General features: G+C 35.8%; 1 protein-coding gene across 4 annotated transcripts in view; it reads left to right on the top strand.

Annotated features, from left to right (window-relative positions):
- LOC123542942 (uncharacterized) overlaps positions 1-22,920 on the top strand; it is a 57,525-nt gene that overhangs the window by 30,532 nt on the left and 4,073 nt on the right. For 2 of the 4 annotated variants that reach the window (XM_045328989.2, XM_045328991.2), the window contains 4 exons: positions 14,064-17,629; positions 18,650-18,731; positions 20,193-20,386; positions 21,665-22,456. In XM_045328989.2, coding sequence (XP_045184924.2) covers positions 14,075-17,629; positions 18,650-18,731; positions 20,193-20,386; positions 21,665-22,456 — 4,623 coding nt within the window. In that variant the 5' untranslated portion in view covers positions 14,064-14,074. Of the gene's footprint in view, positions 1-5,663; positions 5,841-8,231; positions 8,356-14,063; positions 17,630-18,649; positions 18,732-20,192; positions 20,387-21,664; positions 22,457-22,920 lie in introns of those variants that run through there. The other 2 variants (XM_045328992.2, XM_045328993.2) reach the window with 2 other exon arrangements.

Genomic DNA, 22,920 nt, shown 5'->3' with positions numbered 1-22,920 from the left:
TTCAGTCAGTAACTTTTTGATAATCACCCCTTTTAACAGTTCATGGTACTGTCCAAATTGAACAATGGACAAGTTCACTATAGAAAAGAAGGGTAAGGGTTAAGTCACACCAACATGATCAAGGTCCAGTATGGTGTCTTACCAGCTTTTCATATGATAAAGAAATATTCAGGCCCAGGCAGACAACGGGGTGTTGCAAGCAAGCTAGATTTTCTCCCCAAGTGAGGTTTCCAACCAAGTGCAGTGAATAAGGCAACTAAAACCAGGCTAGTAATAAGTATCTAGATCTTTGATCAGAGGGTAACCAGATATGGTGTTGAGTTTGTTATAGATATTACATTGACAAAACTACAGTCTGCTCAATTTTTTAGCTCGACTATTCGAAGAATAGTCTAGCTATTCTACTCACCCTGGCGTCGGCGTCGGCGTCGGCGTCGGCGTCACACCTTGGTTAAGTTTTTGCATGCAAGTACATACAGCCATCAGTGAAAGGCATATAGCTTTGAAACTTATTTCTTCTTTTTCTAGGTCAATTACCAACCTCTCTGGGTCAAGTCCCATAACTCTGACATGTATTTTGAGCAAATTATGCCCCCTTTTGGACTTAGAAAATTTTGGTTAAAGTTTTACATGCAAGTTACTATCTCCAAAACTAATGCAGATATTGATTTGAAACTTCACATGTGTCTTCGGGGTTATAAAACTAGTTGATAGCAGCAAGTCCCATAACTCTGACTTTCATTTTGGCCAAATTATGCCCCCTTTTGGACTTAGAAAATTCTGGTTAAAGTTTTGCGTGCAAGTATATACAACTATTTCTAAAAGGCATATAGATTTAAAACTTATTTTTTCTTTTTCTAGATCAATTACCAACCTCACTGGGTCAAGTCCCATAACTCTGACATGTTATTTGAGCAAATTATGCCCCCTTTTAGACTTAGAAAATTTTGGTTAAAGTTTTACATGCAAGTTACTATCTCCAAAACTAATGCAGATATTGATTTGAAACTTCACATGTGTCTTCGGGGTTATAAAACTAGTTGATAGCAGCAAGTCCCATAACTCTGACTTTCATTTTGGCCAAATTATGCCCCCTTTTGGACTTAGAAAATTCTGGTTAAAGTTTTGCGTGCAAGTACATACAACTATTTCTAAAAGGCATATAGATTTAAAACTTATTTTTTCTTTTTCTAGATCAATTACCAACCTCACTGGGTCAAGTCCCATAACTCTGACATGTTTTTTGAGCAAATTATGCCCCCTTTTAGACTTTGAAAATTCTGGTTAAAGTTTTACATGCAAGTTACTATCTCCAAAACTAATGCAGATATTGAATTGAAACTTCTCATGTGCCTTCGGGGTTATAAAACTAGTTGATAGCAGCAAGTCCCATAACTGATATGCATTTTGGTCAAATTATTCCCCCTTTTGAACTTAAAACTCTTTTGATATTTAACTTTTTTGGGTAATATTTTCCTGCTTCTGGGTCAATATTTCGAATAGTCGAGCTTGGCTGTCTTACGGACAGCTCTTGTTCTCTCAACAAGTTATGAAAAATTCATCATCGGTACCATTTAAAAACTTTTTTATATAAATTGATAGAAAATAGCAGAAAAATTGCAGCAGTACAATTTCAGCCCATCAAAAAATGAGACAAAATTGAATTACCGTATTTTGGTGTGTATAGGTCGCGGTAATGTATAGTCCGCATCTAATTTTTGCTCTGGAAATGGTCGGAAAATTAATTTCTAGCGTATTAGTCGCAGTTAAATTGCGGATTTTTTCCCCAGCAATATTTAATATTTACCGGCAAAAAAGTTTTGGCGGCGGCCATATTGATGCCGCGGACTGAATTATTATCAGAACCTGATTGGTGGAAATCGGACAGTGTTATTTTCGTTCCCAACCGTTTCGTACCAACAGTAGTATCGGTAACAGACTACATCAAAGAAAAGCGGCTTTTTGACACTAATTGGCAGCAGACGGTTTGCGTTTACATTCTGTTATCATGCAAGTTTAAGTGTGAATTGTTTGCACAGCAATTATAACACCTTTCCGTGTCATGTAATTAACTGCGTTCTTTTGATTCTGAGTAAAAAGCTTAACAAAATATCTCTTTTTGGATTTTTTTCTTTTATTTAAAAATCAAAAGTAAAAAATTATCTTTCAAGTTTTTTAATAAGCTAAGAATTAGTATAAACAATGTTTGGAATAGAGGACGGATCTGTCCGGATTTTATCCAACCTAGAGTACATATGTCAATGGCGTCCAGTAAAACGAAAGTAGAAACAAACGTAATTAAGACTGCAAAAACATTTTTGAATTAAAGTCATTCGTAATTTTAATAGTCTGTATGGGTTATTTATGATATATTTTATTGAAAGTAACCGATATTGATATTGATACTTTTTATCCATTTTGTTCGTTCGTAACAGATGCGCGTAATTTTGCGAGAGCTATGGCCAGAAAATTGGCCCGAAAAAAAACTGCTGGCAATGTTCTGTCGTATAGGTCGCAGGAACTTTTTCAGGCAGCAAAATGGGTAGAAAAAGTGCGACCTATACGCACCAAAATACGGTATCTCCATAGAGAGCTGTGCTACGTAATGGTTTCACTGTTTGTATAGGAGCAATAACCCAGCTTCAAAGTCATCCATTATTAATGAGAAAATGCAAATAAAAAAGCCCAGAATCAAAAATTCCCTGTAATAAACCATAATTAGAGAGAATTGTTTTGTTCAAGGACAGCATGCAGTATAACCAGTTGTTTTTGAGACTTCTTAATGGATGTAAAAATGAAAGAAAAACAAATGAGCCATGCCATGAGAAAACCAACATAGTGCATTTGCGACGAGCATGGATCCAGACCAGCCTATCCGCACAGTCTGGTCAGGATCCATGCTGTTCGCTTTCAAAGCCTATTGCAATTAAAAAAACCTTTAACGAACAGCATGGATCCTGATCAGACCAGACTGCTGGTTGCAAACCGATATGTTGGATTTCTTATGGTGCGGCTCAAATCATTTTAATACTTATTCTGCTTTGCAGAGTTTCATGCCACCAGAAGTTCATGCAAATTTAATGATTTTAGTTTCAATTGAGTTCATATTGTGGAATATTAAATGTTAGGTTTCATGCTACCAAAAGTTCAGGTTTCATGCCATCAGAAACAATGCAGTATATAAATGCTGGGTTTCATGCCATCAAAAAATTCAGTGCAGTGTAATGCTGAGTTTCATGCAACTATTAGTTCAGTGTAGTATAATGCTGGGTTTCATGCCACCAAAAATTCAGTGCAGTACAAATGCTAGGTTTCATACCACAAAAAGTTCAGTGCAGTACAATGCTAGGTTTCATACCACCAAAAGTTCAGTGCAGTACGTATAATGCCGGGTTTCATGCCATCAAAATTCAGTATACATTATAATAGTTTACCTGATACAGTCTATAAAGGCAACCCACAATCAAAAGTGGTCTTTATTTTTATCAATTAAAGCATTAAAATTCACTGTAAAAATTATAAATTGGAAATGAAAGTAGTTGTCCTTAGATGTTTTTAGCATGAGTTTGACTGCAATTTGAGTGGATGAATTTCTAACAAAATCTTCAAGGTTTGGACATAAATCATTCTTTGTTTTGTACTGGACTTAACTTTCTGTCAAACCTGTATAAAGCAGACACTAAAGGGAGGAACACATCCTGACTTAATAAAGGCAGGTGGCTACTTAAGACAAGTTGATATTGGAACTTAATTATATTGTATACTGTCAATTCGGGAATTTAATTGATGGGCTGTTAATAAGGCAAGTGGCTATTTAATACAGGTGGCCACTAAGACAGGTTCACCTGTATATTTTAAGATATGTTACTTCTTAACAAGGAACTTGACCTGCATAAACATAAAAGCTATTCTTGCTGTCTGTAAATTAAAAATTCACAGTAAGATCAAATAAAATTTGAAAATTTTATCATTCTTTTAGAACAATTTATCAAAATGGAGGTGTTTTATGACAACAATGGCACCTTTATGGCACCACTCTCACAAAAAACAAAGCATTTTTTTTGCTGTACAATCTGAAGTGTATATTCATGAGATAACATAAATTTTCCTAGTGAGATAGTGAACTTTCAAAATACAAAAATCATGGCATGTTTACAAAGCTATTTCATTACTAAGGTGTGCTCAGGTATTTTTTCTGGTAAAAAAGTTAGTTTTTTTCATTTACTGCCTGCTATCGTGCTGTAGATACTACATTTTTTGCACCAGTTTTACTTTGCAGTTTATTAGTCAGCAGATTTTTGCAGGTTGTATTTAGTGTTCGTGACTTGTACCGCATCCTCTTGGAAATAAAGTACAGTGCGCCCTCTCTACAGCGGCCCTCTGAACAACAATTCCCTCCTTGCAACAACACTTGCTACTGACTCCAAAATATGCTTATTCTTTATTTTACCTCTCTACAACAACTCCCTCCGAACAGCAACCAGATTTTCCGTCTCCCACAGGGTGTTGTTGTAGAGAGGGAGCACTGTATAGTATTGTTGAACCTGCCTTATCAGCCACCTGTTTTAAACAGCCACTTGCTTTAAGCAGCCAGTTGGCTTACTTCCCAAAATTGACATTATTTTCTTATTTTAAGTTGTCCTAAACAGCCACCTTAATCAACCAGATTTTGACACTCCTAAATTGGTTGTTTAATACAGGTTTGACTGTATTCAAAGATGTTTTAAATGCCTGACAAGCAGAAAAGTTGGCATCCTTGATAAAAGACATAAGGCCAAAACATAAACATAAATTGAAATTGATTGAAATAAAGGGATTATCAAAATAAACCAATCCTGGTAATTATCCAGTCTACTGTATTGTCCCAGAAAAGACCAGTTTATGTAATTTTCTGAAGATCTTTTTCAGTTTTTTATGATACACATCATTTTATGAGACTGCTCTGACCTGAAAATAAGCAAAATTCAAAGTTAGTGTCAAGAGCCACCATAAAGGTGTCAAGTGAAAAAAATTTGATGGTAAATTAATTTCAGTTAGCACCTGAGTACTGTTACTTAGTTTCTGCAACGTCCTGACAACTTCTCAGCATGAATCAAAGGTGGAGGATGTGAAATTTCAGATATATTGGCTTCAGAATCATTCCAGTAGCCTTGCCAAGTTGAGGTTTGAACTTTAAGCATCTTACCTAGTAATTACTGTCAATTACCTTTGCTCTAATACTGAGAACATCTGGTTCAGTTTTCAAAAGATCTCAAATTTAACTTCAGATATAAAGATTTGCAGTTAACTTTAAAAAAATAAAAGCCATGGAGTGAATAAAAAACCACCTGCAAAATAATAAAGATCATTTTCTGCACTCTTGCACGGGTGGTCTTTAAGGCTTCTACAGACCCATTTGACTTGATGTTTGACTTACTGCTGAAGTGGGCTTTGAGTTGTCAGGAGTTAAGACTTTCTGTTCTGTTGGAGAGCTTGTGAAGTATTTTATCTATCCTGTTTTCTTGGCATACTTCCACTCATGCTTGCTGAAAATGTTGATTGAGTAATGCAGTCTGTAAGAAACCCTGAGATTTTTTTCTCTATTCTTTAAAAGAAAGTTAGATGATGGATTTTTCATGTGTGCACTGAATAGTTTCTTGAATTTTTCCCCCACTTGTTTTGTTTCTTTTGGAGTCTATGTTCTGGAGGAAATTTAATTTTGAAATGAAAAGAGAGAAAAAGAAAAACGATATCTGTTTGGAATTTAAAGTGGTTAAGGTGTTCTTGGATTAAATTTGATTTTTTTCTCTCCTTTTTTGTAGTGGAATTATTAGTGATGTTCTACCTTAATCAGTCTTCAGGTTTGTTCCATTTCAAGGGGATTGTACTAAGTTATTTTGTAATTCTGTATTTTATGGGTGCACAATTTTCTTGGAAAAGCATTGAAAGTGATTAACAATATGCCTTTTTATTAATATTCTGCAAAATCATTAATATATCTGTGAGGGACTAATTTTGGCGAATTTTGCAAATGCTTCTAATATCCACAAAAACTGAATCCTGACAAATAGTTATTTATCTTGTCTTTAAAATTTGAAATCTCTGAATTAATGTACCACAAATTAATTGTCAATTTTTTGTTTTAACAAATCCACAACACAATTAAATGAGTTTACAGCAGGAAACAGGGTGACACAGTTAATTTCTGTTGAAAAAAAACCCCTTAAAATTCAACTGTTACAAACAAATTTGGGTAAACGTGTCTCATGATGGTTGTTTGTATCTGTACATACTCCTGTAATAATAATTATTATGAAGAAAAAGTCTTAATTATTGTTCATCAAGCTCAGATAGATAGTTATTATGATAAATGAGCTGCGCCATGAGAAAACCAACATAGTGGCTTTGTGACCAGCATGGATCCAGACCAGCCTGCGCATCCGCGCAGTCTGGTCAGGATCCATGCTGTTCACTAACGCTATAATTGCAGTAGGTTTTAAAAGCGAACAGCACGGATCCTGACCAGACTGCGTGGATGCGCAGGCTGGTCTGGATCCATGCTAGTCGCAAACCCATTATGTTGGTTTTCCCATGGCAAGGCTCAAATATATTGTTAGTGAAAGCTACTCACCCACAGTTAGGGTGAAGTTTTTCAGCATGTTTTTTTTTTTCCACCAAGTTCAGCATAGAACGTATACATGTCACTGTAAAATGATAAAGCTAGTAGAAATGAGTGTTAGATATTGGTAAAATTTTTTAGAAGAACATCATATCAAAAGGTTAACAACAGTTTACTCCTGTCTGAGCTGTATTTTTTTTGGTAATTTATTAGGATATCTCACAACATTCGTATGTCAATAAGTTTGTACCACTGGCCACTCATTTATCGAGTTTTGAGAATAAAAAAAAAATTCCGAAAAAAGTGTGCATGTGTCACTATAACACAAGTTTTTCGTAATTGTTTTTATGCAAGCTAAGGTGCAACAGTGATTTTTTTTTTTTGGTGTCTATGTGACAAGATCACCAGAATGATGATCATACTAAAGCCAGTAAGAAAAGTTGCGAGAGGCAGTGTTTTGAAAGAGTTTAGATACCATGGAGAGCATTTCGCATCACTTCAAGATTCAAACTCAACAGCCTTCGAATTTGTGGTCTATTTGTGCTTTATGTTTTGGAGTAAATTCATGATGATATTGTTAGGTTCAGTTATGATGAATTACAGTTGTGTGTTTTCATTCAGGAACAGACAATATGAATATAACTGTAAAACACATAAAAAGTATGTCCAGGACTTAGAGAGAGAATCAGGAAATACTATAGTTCTTAACCCTTAGCCTGCTGGCGGCAAGTCACTTTGCCTTTGCGACCAGTGCAGACCAAGATCAGCCTGCACATCCGTGCAGTCTGATCATGGTCTGCACTGTTCGCTATTCAGTCAGTAAATTTTCAGCAAACACCCCTTTTAACAGTTAATGGTTCTGTCCAAATTGAAACATGGACAAGTTCATTATAGAAATTTAGCAGGCTAAGGGTTAAGGAAGACACAGGCTGAATATAACTATAAAAATACATAATAAGCATGTCTGTGACTTGTAGAGTACCTAAGGTACACAGAGTATGAAAAACACATTGTAAGCATGAGTTCCTATTGAACACACAGTGTGAATACAACTGTAAAAAATATGTCCTTGTCTTGTAGAGTATTTACGAATTAATTCCTGTTGAACACATGATAATTTTGAATATAACTGTAAAAACTCATTGTAAATATGCCCTTGACGTACTTGTAGAGTTACAATCTGCTATTTTAAGGTAATAGTTCATAACAAACACATAGCATGAATATATCTGTAAAACACATCCTGTAAAATCATTTAATTTCGTGGGTATGATATTTCGTGGTTTTGGTCAAAAGGGCAATTTCGTGGGGATATGAATTCATGGTTTTCTACTTTTGAAGATAAAATGAAGGGGAAATTTACTTGTTCGTTGGGATGAAATTTCGTGGATTGACTCAACCAAGAAATCCACGAAAATTAGTCCCCCACGAATATTAATGATTTTGGCCTTGACTTGCAGGGTACTTAGGAAATAGTGCATAAGGAACACATAGTATGAATATAACTGTAAAAACACAGTTATAAGCATGACCTTGATTTTACTTAGTACCGAGGAAATAGTTCCTAAAGAACACACAACATGAATATAACTGTAAAAAACACATTGTAATCATGGCCTTGGGCTTGTAGACTATCCAGGAAATAGTTCGGAAGTGCTGCTGTATTCTTTCGTTGATTGATTTTAACTCCTACATGTGTTGGGAGACAGTCTAGCTGTGTTGTAACATGATATTCATTATTGATGTGAACCTTTCTGGTGATTAGATTTTCAAAATATTGAATTACATTCTTTCTGTTGTTTGTTTGTCGCCTTGAAATATGGAATATTATATTGTGGTGTTGGACAATAATGCTTAATATGGTAAAGTGATTTTGTTTGTTAGAAACTTGTAGCATACTTAATTTACCCTTATCATGCTGGACATGATTGATTCTGCCTTTGCGACCTGTGCAGATCATGATCAGTCTGCACATCCATGCAGTCTGATTATGATCTGCACTGTTCACCATTCAGTCAGTATCTTTTTTGGTAAGCACCCCCTTTTAACAGTAATATTGAAATATTTGTAAATATATATATTAATCTGCATTATGTCCTATGAAACAAAACACTTAAGTTTTGTGTATACTTAACATCGAACAAGGCTGCTAACAATGAAATTGCTAAATATAGCCTATGTGAAAATTAACCAGTCTGCAGTATGTCATTTTCCGTGAATGGAAATCTCTCTGATTTATAATACAGCTTTGAACACATTGTCCAAGTTCGAAATTATGTATTTTGCCAGAAATATCAAAAAGATTAACTAGTTTGAAATTCCAGAGATAGCATCAAAGTCCAAAGGTCAATTAAGGTCACATGTAAGATTCAAAGATTTTAATTAATTTTTTTTTTTTAAATCATGTCCTGCCATGAACTTTGCTTTGTTGGGATCTCAAAACAAAGACAATGTTTCGCATGAAAAAAAAAACATGTTATAAGCTCAAAGGTCAAGGTCATGGTTGGTTACTGACCTTGGTCCATTTTCTTGTAATTAATTTAGTGATAACAGTAAAAAAACTGTTGTTCATGCTCATGGTACATTGTGGGATTTCTCTTCTCTTCAAATGAAATCAGTTTTGTATTTTTGCAATTCCCAAAAAGCTATAATTGGTTAATTTTTTACAGAAGGAAGATTTTTTACCATTCCTTTGTTGTCATTGTCATCTAGCTAAATGAACATTGCCTTGGGAGTATTTGTGCCTGTCTCTGTTGCATGGCTGCATTTATAGATTGTACCATTGATTTTCCTTCGTCGTATGCTATTTTATATTTTCTTGGAACAAGACATAATTTGTTTTTTTTTTCTAATGTAGTGATCCTACTGTTAGAACTGCTGCGCTTTAAATAATGAAATGAGCCACACCATGAGAACACCAGCATAGTGCATTTGTGACCAGCATGGATCCAGACCAGACTGTGCATCCGCGCAGTCTGGTCTAGATCCATGCTGTTCTGTAACTGTTTCTCTAACTAATAGACTTTGAAAGCGAACAGCATGGATCCTGACCAGACTGTGCGGATGCACAGGCTGGTCTTGATCCATGCTGGTCGCAAGCCCACTATGTTGGTTTTCCCATGGCGCGGCTCAAATAATGTTTGAGGAATGTTATCTGAAAGGCACTTTGATATATATTTGTACACAAATTGGTGATAGAACTATTAAAAGTCCTTGATCTTTATCATAAGTTGATGTAGAGTCTGCCTCCAAACTGAACAGTCATTGGTTTGGTCCAAGTTGAGGTCTAGAGCAGTTCCTGGGGTTATAAACTTAAGGTTGGAGACCAGTCTCAAAATCCAAGAATCTGATTGGTTGCTTCTGAGCACCATTTTAAAATTGACCAATGGCAAGGCTGCATTTTAAGTATGGTTTCAATCTTGGGGCAAGCACAATGCTTTATCTATTTTTAGCTCACCTGAGCACAAAGTGCTCAGCTATTGTGATACCCCAGTGACGGTCATCATCATCCATCTGTTAACACTTTGGTTGAACCATAATGAAACAGTGTATTACCAGAAACAATTAGTATCATAGTACTCTTATATGATTTTACTCCTGACAAAAATCTCGTCTGCAAGTCATTAGTAATAAAAGCTTTATGCATAAACACTATGTGTAAAACATAAACTGATTGTTTTGAGAAAAAATAAACCGCAGATTGGTTCTGGTCTCTTGAGTCTGTGTGAGACTGTAGTACTGCAATCCAGTTTAAGCAAAATATGTAAGTAAAGTGTTATTAAACCCTCCAGAAACTAGAACTGAATAGAACCAAGTTCTAATTTTAGTTCCTTTCTGTAAATAGAAAATTATTTGCATCTGAAAACATTGCCTCATCTTCATGTGACTAAATTGTCATTTCTCAACTTTCCTGTATGAGGGGAAGTTGCCAATTGCTTGAGGAGAATATGCCTGATATCATTCATTCCTCACCTTTCCTTCATGTGTGGAAGTTGTCGATTACCTGCAGAAAACAAGCGTGTGTCACTGGCACAGATATCAGTGAACACTAGATAGGAAAATTGATAGTTGTAACATAATTGAAATACTGTCAAAGTCAAAGGTCAAGGTTAGAGTAATGTTGAGACTGAAAACAAGTTTCCAATCAAATAAATATAGAGCAAATTTGGCATTTGGCTGTCAAACTTAATAACAGGATTGCCTGTAGTCAGCTGATGACCCTTATTGTTTAATCAACATGGACTTTTACGGCCATCAAACTTCATAGCTCTGATAGGCCTTCATGGAGCACCCCAGTGAGGATATGTTTTACAAATGTTATTTGTTTTTCTGACAGTCATGGTTCCACATTTAATTAAATATTCAAAATCGGATTAGAGACTTGTCATTTTTCCATTGATATGTTAATGAAATTCTTGATCCGAATAATGCAGATCGAAGTCCTGAAAATGGCCAGAAATATAAGTTCGTCATCTAAAACAGAGACCTGGTTATAGTTATGCTACTCTTATTTTGTAATAAAAACATATAGTTGTCAAGCTGTCATCGTAGATTTATAAATACTTGAAAATCGGTGCACCGATCAAGTATGTCAATAGTTACTTGATCTGCGGTTCACCATAACGGAGTCGGGAGATTTATTTGAGATTAAGATACTTTATTATCGAAAATTGTCAAAGAAAAAAATGTGCTAACATCATTGTAGATCGTAATTTATTTATCAGGTACATTTTGGAAATATTAGACCACAATACTTGTTTATCCGTATTGATAAACTATAAAATACCTTGTAAGGAGTGAAAATATTGGATTTTAATACTTTTGGTCAAGTTTTAAATCAAATTTGGAGAGAAGTGGTATTTTCTGTAAGTAGGGATTTAATTTTAAAAAGAAATGTTTCTATTAGCAACTGTTGTTAAGAAAAAAAAATTAATACATTTCTGATTCATATTTCATTTTCATGTTTTGTTGTAGAGTTTTCAATTTTCATTTAATTTCTTTATTTGCTATGGTCTAGCTTTTTTTTTCTAAAGATCTAATGTATTTCAAAATCAATAGCAGATTTAATTACCAACCAATTTGCACAGGGGACATTTTTGTTTCTGGTTCACATGACAAAAAATACACTGTGGGTAAAATGTTCACAGGCGTAGACCTGAAAATTACAACCTGTGCAGTTGTTCATGTGTGTTTGTGGGGGGTTGAGGGGGGGGGGGGGGGGTGGTGATGAATGATGATCAATGTAATTTGATTTAAAGAAAGATTTGCTTTTTCATAGGCACAGTTAAATTTTGATGGGGTACATGAACAGCACTAAGATTTGCCCAAGTTGTCTGTCTGTCTGTGTGACAAAGTTTATGTCACACATTATCACCAAAAGTATTTGAGCTGAGTCTTGAAACTTAAGAAAATTTATTCGGTTTTTCAAATTGTGTAGCTGGCACTTTGTTTAGGATTTCTTTTGGTTTGACTAGAGTTATGACCCTTGACTTAGTAAAAATCCTCAGCAACTTATAAGATTATACTCTAGAAAACTTAAGTCTTTTTGATATGGCATTTCTGAGGTACATTATTATACCATGATTAATTTGTTTTTATTTTGGTGGATTTCATTGAAAATAGTAGGGTATATTATAGAACTTTTTCCCTACTGTTTGAGCCAGGGGTATTATTACTAGTTGAACCTGATGGACCTCCCGCAAGTTATAATTTATTGCTAGTTAGTTTTGTAAATGGACAGTTAAAAGGCCTGGTATCTGAGTGGATCTTTGTTTTGAAGTTCACCTGAGGTTAAATATACCTAATAAATGATTTTTTGAAATGGAATGTATTGATATCTTATGTATGTTTATCTGAAGTAATATCTAAATATTTGGGTTCATCTTCTTGTCAAGGATTTGAGTCTTTGTCATGTAGCTACATAAAGATATAGAAACAGATACAACAGTTTAGAAAGTACATTTTGAACCAGTAGTGTCTTATTTTTTTTTTTCAATTTCTTCAACATATCTTCATAACCATATTCACACATTTTAATATTCTGTTATTCTGAAGAAGAAAAAGTTCTTTTCAGAACAGATAAACTTTTGCCAGTTTTATGTCTCAAAAAATGTAAAATGCAGTTTAAAGGTGTATCTTTCCATATTAAAAAGAAAATGATCACATTTGTTGATAATAGGCCCACTTATATTTATGTTTACAGGCTATTCTCATGGTATAGATTTGAAGGTGTGGTCAAAAAATTACAAAATTGTGTCTGAAAAATTATATGTTATTTAATATGGATGTTTAAAATTTGGTTAAAAGTGATTGTCATCTTTCTCAAGTCATCAAGTTTAGAAATAAATCTGCTGTAAATTGCTTTAACAACAGTAATTTTATTTAAGAAAAAATATTTTTAAATTTACATTTATTTGCTGTTTTGTTCTGTTGGATATACATGTAATAAGATACTTATTTTCTAGTTTTGGAGTTTATCAGTAATTAATGATAAAGAAATTGTGAATTTTTTAACCAGTACAAAAATGCACACACATGTGTGCAGTCTGATTCTGCACTATTGGCCATTCAGTCGGTATATCTTTTTGGTATGCACCCCTTTTAACAGTTAATGGTACGGTCCAAATTGAAAGGTGGACAAGTTCATTACAGAAATTTAGCAGGGTAAGGGTTAATCAGTCACCAACCAGCCACATTGCATCAGTCCTTTTTTTAGGTTTCGCAAGCTTTACAGGTTGATGAAAGTAAGCCATTTTAACATATTAATTTTGTTGATACCCTTATAAATGTACAAATTATGTAATTTCTGTAATTAACATTTACTGTAATTCTGTGATATTACCATTATGTTAAGAACTGCCCTACTTGCTCGAGAATAATAAACAAGCTTACCATGCTGTGCCTAGGCAATTATTTAAATTGAATTTCCATATTTGTCAGTACTTTTTATGCCATGCCTGTATTGTTGCTGATTTGTCGACTAAAAATATGTATTTGTTTGGCTTTTGTTGCATTAGCAGCTTGTGATGCCAAAAATTATAGTTTATATGGTAGTGAAATTTTCATAAAATAACAATTCTTTAACACTGATACTGCCACTTTGTAGATTGGATAGTTATTCAGATTTGTATTTATTTTTGCTGATAGTTTGAAAATCACTGTCAGAGCACCTTGCTATTGAATAATTTTGAAGAAGTTGTTAGAAGTCATTGGGATTAGCGTAGTGTCTTACCATTGTGAATTTGGATGTGAATGAAAAAAGAAGTGGGGTGGAATGGATATGAGAAATATGCAGTCTAAAGTATTGTTTATTATTCGTAAACCAAACAAATTGGAATTATTTTTAGTAGTTTGCTTGTAAGACTTGTGGATATTTTTCCAAGGATTAGTTATAGCACTTGTGCAGCAAGTTTTCCCCAAAATGTTGACGATTTGAAATAACTTGTTCTGCTTTTTCTACTTGCAGAGAGACGATAAATGGTCAGTGAAAGAGTTATAGATGGCGTAATGTCTGCATGCGCCGAATTTACTCAGAATGCTTGGAAAAAAGACCTATGCATCAACTGTCAAAGGCCTCGTGCTGAACATGCAAAGACCAGAGAAAATGAATCAAGTTCGGCTCCCCACAAATCTGGAGAGTTGGGAGCTGACTCACCGAAACCTGCAAAAAGGAATTCTCTTATGACAAAATCTTGGACAGCTGCACCAGCAGATGGCAAAAATGATGAAAATGAAGATGACCAATGGAATGCCATGTGTTTACCTGACCCAGATCAGCCTGACAAACGTCTGGATGACACTGACACTATAACCAAGCCCCTGAATGATACAGGCAGTAATTATTATCCTGAACACAGTTATGAAGATATAGATGGAGAGGATTTGAAACAAGGTCAAAGGTTAAATAAAAGTAGTTTAAAATTTGAAAATAAGAAAACTGATAAAACTGTTACTGTAATACCTGTTGGAAATGATAAAATAACATCAAAAAGTGACAACAAAGGTGTTTCAAAGCCAGTTCCAAACCCTGAAGAAAGATTAAGTACACTGATACATGACGGAAATAAATTTCCACCAGATCGGGACCCAAAATCAAGATCAAGATCTTCATCAAGAGAAAAGTCACCCGCACCAGCTCCAAAACCAAAACTTTTTGAAAAACCAGTAATTGCTGATAAAACAAGATCACATGATCTGAACAAAGGTCATAGACATAGTGAAGGTGATATAACAAAACCAATTGCAGGAAGTTTAAGTCCAAGAAGTCGTAAAAAATTGAAAAAAGGTCAAAGGTCAATAAGCTTTAAGGAGGATGAATCCACCGTTATAGGTGATGACGGTGGTTTGGATAATCTTTATTCAGATCATGAGGATGACTTCCAAGGTGATGATAATGACAATAAAGAAATAATGAGATTTACTGAAGATGAAAAAGAGTGGGCATTACAAGCATTGAAAAATACAATTTGGAATACTGAACACATTAATGCCGAAAGTGATAAAAGTGATAAAAAGAATGCTCATAGTAAAGAATACGAGGATTTAAAGATGGAATCGCTATGGAAACCAGACCGGTTTGCGAATGTTAGGGAATGTGATCCCCTACCAGAAAGTGCTACTCAAAATTTTGGAACTTTTCCGTTACGGACTAAGTCTGAAAAGACCGCAATGGATAACATGTTTTCAGGCAATAGGTTATCCACTTTAAGTGAATCATTAGAAAACATGTTGGATGAGTCTAATGAAGATAAGTATGAGGCTGTTTTGAAATTTCTTGGTGCTGATAAAATTGACTTCTCTGGAAGTCCAAAACATAAAAATGCTGTTAAAGGAGATTTGAATGTTAGTGATTGTTCTGATCCCAGTTATGATGATCCTTGGGAGGGGAAATTTGGTTTTGAGAGTGAATCGGAAATGAATTTATTAGATGAGATTAAAGGTGAGATAGATCTGGACTCCAGCACTGCTGGTTTTGCTCTAGTTGATTTACTGAATGATGTGTTATCTAAATATAGCACTGGAACTCCTAGTGAGACAGACTCTGTGAAAAATTTAGATTCGCTTGAAGAAGACAGAAAGTCTGAAAAGGCGGATAAGTCGGATAAAAAAGATGGGAAAGAAAAGTCAGCTGAACTTGAAGCCAAAATGGTAACTCTTGCAGCAAGTTTGAGAAAACAAAGAGCTAAAGGACGAGCTCCAAGACCCCCAAGTTGTCCCCCTCAGCCACCTCCTGAGGTAACCAATTCTCCCCAGAAGCAGCTTGAGCTAAGAGCTGCTCAGAGTAAGGAGCCAACTTTTAAAATGGTTCCGATTGGAAAACCGATAGGCGGGAATCCCTTAAGTCAATCAGCCCCAGCACCTTCTAGTACTAAACCAGAAATATCTGGTAGTACAAGTTCTAGCAATAGTTCTGAAAATATTGAAAGTTACAAAATAAAAACTGAAAAAGACAAACAACCTAAAAAGAGTGGTGGTGGAATAGGTGGATTCTTTAGTCGAATTTTACGTCGTGGGAGAGATTCGGATACTGACCTGACGATAAGTTCTGAAACTTTAGTCTCCAACAGTTCTGATGGTCACAGTGATACTGACAGTCTTTCTGAGAAGGGAGGTAACTTTGAGAGACAAGGATCAGGAAGAGGCTCTAGCAGGGGAGATAAACATTCAAAGGGAGATAAACGAACCTCAAAATCCTCACCTCAAATGAAAATGAAAGTATTGCCAACTCGGCCAGTAAGTCCAAAGCCACCTGAAAAGCCTCCACATGTGGACTCTAAAAAGGAGACAGAAAAAGACACAAAACCTAGTCAGAATGGATCACCAAAAGTGGAATCAAAAACAAAAGATAATGTTAAAGCAGAAAAGTCAGAAATTAATACTAGTCAAAAGAACAATACCTCAAAACCAGAGCAGTCAGTCTCTAAGTTGTCTCCTTCTAAATCCAGTGAAAAAGAACTAGCAGCTAGTCCGAAAACCAAAGAGGCCCCACCACTACCACTACATCCACCAAGAGAAGGTATTGAACCAGGCTGTGGACCACCAAAACCTAGAGCAAGAGGGAATTCTGATGGAGGAGTTCCAAGGTCACGCCCAAGGATGAGGGACGCGGCTGATGGAAGACCAAGAGATACACCTAACGTTCCACCTCCTAAACCACCTGTTGCAGTGAAACCCCGCCCCCCTGCCACACACACAAAATCATTAGATATCAGTGATAATTCTAACAAACCAGCACCAGTTCAACCAAAAGAAAGACTTGCAAGTACAAGTTCTTTAGAGGAAACTGCAAAACAAGTCGAAGATGCAAATAAAAAACCTGATCCTAGAGTTTTACGTAAAAGGGCCAAGTCCCCGAAAAGATTTGCAGCCCCTGTTGCTCCAGTTAGGGCCTCCATGCCAAACATTTTGTCAGATTCAAATGCCTCCCTTACTTCCAACGCTTCAGAATCAAGTATTCAAAGTTTGCCTGAGAGTAAACCTGACCAACCAAAAGGTTTAGCTTTTGCTAAAGAACTTGAGCAAAAATTACAAAAAGAACAAAGTAGTGCTACATTAGATGGTCGTAAATTAAGTGCCCCTCCACCCCTTCCAACAACTGCCCCGAAAATTGATAGTGAAAAATCAAAAACATTACCAGCAGATAACAGAAAGACTGCTTCTAAAGACAAAGACATTCCAAAATCTACGCCAAAGGACCCAGAAAGATCAAGAAGTAATTCAAAGGATGATCTTAAAACCAGTCCACCAGCTAGTGATGACAAAGCAAAATTTAACAGTCTAGAAAGTGAGAACCAGTCACAGACAGCACAAGAACCTGCTGTGCCACCAATGGATATGCCCATTCATACAGAGAAGATTGAGTTGCCAAAAGCAGCAGGTCACAGCAGGAAGAGCTTCCTAGGGAAGTTGAACCGGAAAAACAAACCACCGGCGCCACCATCGGTAAAACGAACAAAGTCGATCACAGAGTCTCATGTACTTGCTGACCATCATATGAAGAAGATCGATCTAAAGGATATATCTGGACCTGTGGTAAGCTTTTACTATTTTCTACCATTGAAAAAATAGTCCAGTAGAGTTACCTTCCTTAGCTAGCTATATTGGAAATTGTCTCCCTTGAAATGTATAGTTTGTCACATTTAGGCAAACTTGCTTCAAAGACATGCAGAAGTGAATGAAAAAATTTGCAACAAACTTATTGTAAAAAAAATTGTTCTACAGGCCAACTCCATGCTCATATTTCTTTGAAAAGCTATTTATATTAAAAGGAAAATTTGCATTGCATTTCTTCAAATACAATGTTCAGTTGAACTTTATCTTTGGATTAAAAATCCAATTGTTTCTGGTTTCAAGACCAAAAATTTTAAGGATTAAGGTTGTTAAATTTATGTACACATCTGGCAGTTACCTCATTATTGATCCTGGGCTCTGTACCATTATTATTTTAACATGTTCTCTGTAAGTAACTTCTAACTTCTCCACAGGGGCCTCCGTGGCCAAGTGGTTAAGGTCGCTGACTTAAAATCACTTGCCCCTCATCGATGTGGGTTTGAGCCTCACTTGGGGCGTTGAATTCTTCATGTGAGGAAGCCATCCAGTTGGCTTACGGAAGGTCGGTGGTTCTACCCAGGTGCCCGCTCGTGATGAAATAATGCACGGAGGGGCACCTGGGGTCTTCCTCCACCATTAAAGCTGGAAAGTCCCCATATGACCTATCATGTGTCGGTGCGACGTTAAATAAAAAAAAAAAAACCAAAAAAAACCTCCACATGATTCAGAGGTGGAGGACAAGAAGACTCTTAACACAATGTCTATTCCTTAATCATCATAGAGAATGTAAGCCTTGCCCGAGTTGCCCGAGGGAGGAACTCACAACCCCACTACCTGTAGATATGCACACTCCCTTTTGAGCTAAGCGAACGGGCTATATTAGCAGTTAAATAGGTTTGTTAGCAAAGTTGAGATTTTCTGATATTTGACATCTTGTTTATACTGCAGTGTTTGTTATTGTCCTCCAAGAATAGCTGATCTTAATTAATGTTTGCTTTTTAGCTGATTACAGAAATGTCATCAAACAAAGTTGTCAACAGACGTAACACAATCTCCCTTGGCGACGACAATCCATTTCTGTCTGGTAAGTTATTTGGAAGTATATAGAAACATTTGGTTGGCTAGGGAATTTTGAGATGGAGCAAATTATAAGAGGTTGTCAGATGATATGCATCTTGTATATATGATCTCTTTGTTATGTTCCTCCAGACAGAAAGGACAGCAGTTCCTGCTTGCTATGGGAAAGTTGTCGGTCTGTAGACTGTAAAAAGGAAGTTTTATGAGAAAACAAGTCTGATATATCAGGCTGTAAGTGCATGTTTACGTCTGATGAATATTTATACACATAGGTTATTAGATTTGTATAAAAAATATGTAGAAGTTCTAATGTGGAAATAATACTCCATATAACAAAAAATGCATATTTTTCTATACAAAGCTAATAATAGAATATTTATCCTTCTGATCAAAGAAGAGGGGGTATATTGTTATGCGTACATGTTTGTCAGTGGTTTCCGACCAATACCTAGGAAAACTTCATCTCGTAATGAATGGTCAAACTTCTTTGGATGATTGCCTGTGGTCAGTCAATGACACCTATAGTTTTGGGGGTCAGTAGGTGTAAAAGGTCAAGGTCACAGTGACCACAAGACTGAAAACGGTTTCAGCTGTATAAATAAAAAAGCTTTGGCTTTCATTGACAGTCTTCATAGGATTGTTGTGTGTAGTCAGTAGATATCCCCTTCAGTTTCTTAGGTCAGGTTTCCAAAGGTCAAGGTCACAGCATTACAAAATTACACACCTATTTACCACAGACACATGGGGGCATATATGTTCTACAAACAGCTTGTCTTAAGTGATTAATGACTTTACAAAATCTATGTTGCAAGTGTTAACTTTATATTATGTGCAATAGAAAGTATATGCAAAGAACATGAGTGCTTTTTCATATTAATTTGTTAAACAAGTTGGATAGAACAACAGACTGTTAGACTGGAAAGGCACATCTGTAAGACTCTTTAAAAAGACAGCTTTTTCGGCTGACAGTTAAAATTTCTTCTTTCTTTAGCTATTACATATATAGACCAATGTCTTCCATCCTTAAAATGACATCAGCATCTTGAGGAAACAGTTAACAAAACTGGGATGTAACAAGAGAATAAATTATGTTTTATGTTCATAATTAAATTGGTGGCAGCGACATTATGAACAGACAACAGAGTCATTATGGCACTGTAGTAAAATTACCCAATCACTACCGAGGATCGAACCCCGGACCTTGTGATCTGTAGGGGCGGACACTCTAACCACATTGCTAAAGGGTTAACCCAACGGCAAGGCTGTTGAAAGTGGCCTTATTTACCTACAACCACTACAGCACTTTAAAGACTGTATAATTAATTAATACAGATACCCATCTGTATTCCTATCTGTATGAATAAAGAAGTCCCATTATCAGTCATTTGCAAAAAAAATCGACAAAAATTTCTTGATGGGGAATTCAACGTGTTCTATGATAGTAAATAAAGTTCTTACAATATTTCAGGTGGTTCTACATCTTCGGGATCAACTTCAGGGGAGAAATCTGATATTTCGCCTCGAGGTTCAGTGGAAAACCTGTATGAGTTTATCAAAACGGAGGCCCCAACACCTCCTGTTGGCGACAAGAAAAATCTGTATGATCCTGTTGTAGAGAATAACGTGGTTGGTCTGAGACCACCGTCAATGACGGGCAGTGAGGTAGGAAATATATACTGGGTGGTATATTACTATAAAAAAAATTATTCATGGGAGATTAGTTTAGACTTTGTGGTTGCGTCAAGTCATGAAATTAAACTCGTTCATCTTTTGAATTGAAATCCCAAGAGTATATATTGTCATGAAATACTTATTTTGACTGAAATAACAAATGAAAAAGAACTGGTGTGATCATGTTCATTGTTACAGGGGTGTTATTAATTATTGAAGTAGGTGATGGAAGTAGCAAAGTAAATAGTGGTCTGGGAGTTTTTCCGTTTGGAACAGTATTTGCTACAGGAAAAGTATCTTGGGGTTTTAGACCACTATAGCAGGGGGAAATCCCTGCCCCAAACCACTAAATTAGTTGTCAAGAAACTAGATCATAAAAGGTCATAAAACTGAGATTGGAGACCAGTCTTAAGCATCTGATTGGTTATTTGCAGGCACAATATTGAAATTGACCAACGGCAAGGTTGCATTCTGATACTGGTTCCCTTACTTATTCTTTTGTCAATCTCAGTCTTGTCATCATAAGGTAGTGGATAGGTAATGACACTAGGCAGTTTCCATGCAATTATGTATTTTCCAAATTCTGCTTTGGTATTCTTTGGCCATTTCTGTAGCTCAAACAAACACATGGCTGTGTGAACCATCGGGGAAATGCTGGAATTGCATACTGCAAATACAGAATATTTTCAAGTAACAGAGAATATGTAACCAGTTGATGTTACTGATTATGATTATCGGTCCAGTACCTTAAGCTGTTCGATCAAATACAAAAACCTATCGTCAGTACCTGTCATCAAGGTTTCAAGGAAATTTTAATGAGATAAAAGGTAGTGTTTGTATGAGGCTTCTTCAATTATTGGCAAGTTGATAGAATGTATTTAATCAGTTTTTAGCTGGAGCTAGTTCTATGAGCTGTAATGCCACTGAAAGAGGACTAAGAAAAGCACAATAAAAACTTAAGTATAGTTGTTTTAACTGCTCACAATTGATGACTGTAATCCAGAAGTAAAATATGCCTTGAACCACAATGGTTTTAAGTCAGTGTCTAATGTTAGGTGCAGAATATCCCAGGATGATACAAGTTTGCTGCCTGATTGGAACACGGACTAAAAGTGTGGTTGGTAAAACATATTTACTATGTAATGGAATTTTTTAACAAACAGGAACAGAACACACATGATTATTGATCTATTTACACTAACATCTGTTTTGATAAAAAAAAAAAAACATTTTGAAAGTTACACATTATCGTTTTCTCATATTTTTCAGGGTTACCTGGAACCAATCAAGTCTAACAGTGCTGGTGGGGAACTAGTCTTTCCCAACATGGCTGAATCCACGTCAAGTATGGGCTCCATGACAACCAGCATGGTTGCTATGGCAAACACTATGGCTGACATGAGTAAGTCAACAGACAGCTTTCAAACAACAACAGATGTGAACCAACACGGGCTGGAAGATTTGGACATAAGTCCAGAACGAAGAGAACTGTTGGCTTCCCAGCCAATATATGAAGAGATAACCAATGGATATGGAAAATTTGGCACAGGTCAGACATCTGCTTTGGAACATGGTGACGAACATTTTGAAAATGTTGAAGAGGAATTTTATGGTGTGCATGACCCGCCACAAAATAACGAACCCAATCAGATTTTAGCATCAAATTTGAAAAATAAAGAATCTTTCTCGTCAGATTCTGAACTGTCTTCTGCTAACAGTAGCCTTTCCCGCCCTCGGCCATTCCCTAGAAAACGGCCTCGCCATGTTGGGTCAGGTTTTGAACAGTACGTAGCTATGAACAGACCAAGTGTGGCAGTCTTTCTGAATGAAGAACAATTACGCGAAATGTTGAGTAAATTGACAGCCATGAATTTGAATACACTAAGAGATATATACACACAGCATGAGAAATGTTTCACAAAGGAGAGTCTACATTTAGGGTCGGTAGGGCCATTGAAGTGGCAAGATTTCGACATCTATGGCAAGCCCCTCCACACTTCAGAGAAATGTGTTGTTTACAATGCTAAAATGAGGACGACGATGTCTCCATGCCAAGTTATGGTGAGTATATATCTGACTAAGATACAAGGCAATGGGAGTCTTTTTGTAAGTTTACAGATTGGACTTAAATGTTATTTAGCCTGAGCAGAGCAGAAAGCCATAACGCAGTTTTATAAAAATGCATATGAACCAATGTGACATTCTTGATTTGCTGTATTAGGCAGAATAATTTGTATGCAAATGCAACACAGTGTGTGTAAATCATATAAACTGTGGAAAAAAGATTGAAATGGTGCCTTGAAAACTGTGTAAATGATATTAAAAAAGGAGGTATTTTTCCGAGCTCCCATTTACCTAAAAATCTTTAAAGGTTGACTTGAAGGACTTGTAGGTAAATTGAGCAGGAAAAAATACTCTTCCAAACATTTAACAGAATAGTCACAATTTAACACTTTATTAAAATATTGTTACCTTTCTACATCAACAACTATTTGCTAATGTTAAGTTTAGATATTGTTTTTGAA

The sequence above is a fragment of the Mercenaria mercenaria genome, chromosome 19 (genome assembly GCF_021730395.1).
Source record: "Mercenaria mercenaria strain notata chromosome 19, MADL_Memer_1, whole genome shotgun sequence".
Classification (NCBI taxonomy): Eukaryota; Metazoa; Mollusca; class Bivalvia; order Venerida; family Veneridae; genus Mercenaria; species Mercenaria mercenaria.
Note: the sequence above shows the minus strand (reverse complement) of the source record. Positions and strands in the feature narration are given on the sequence as shown.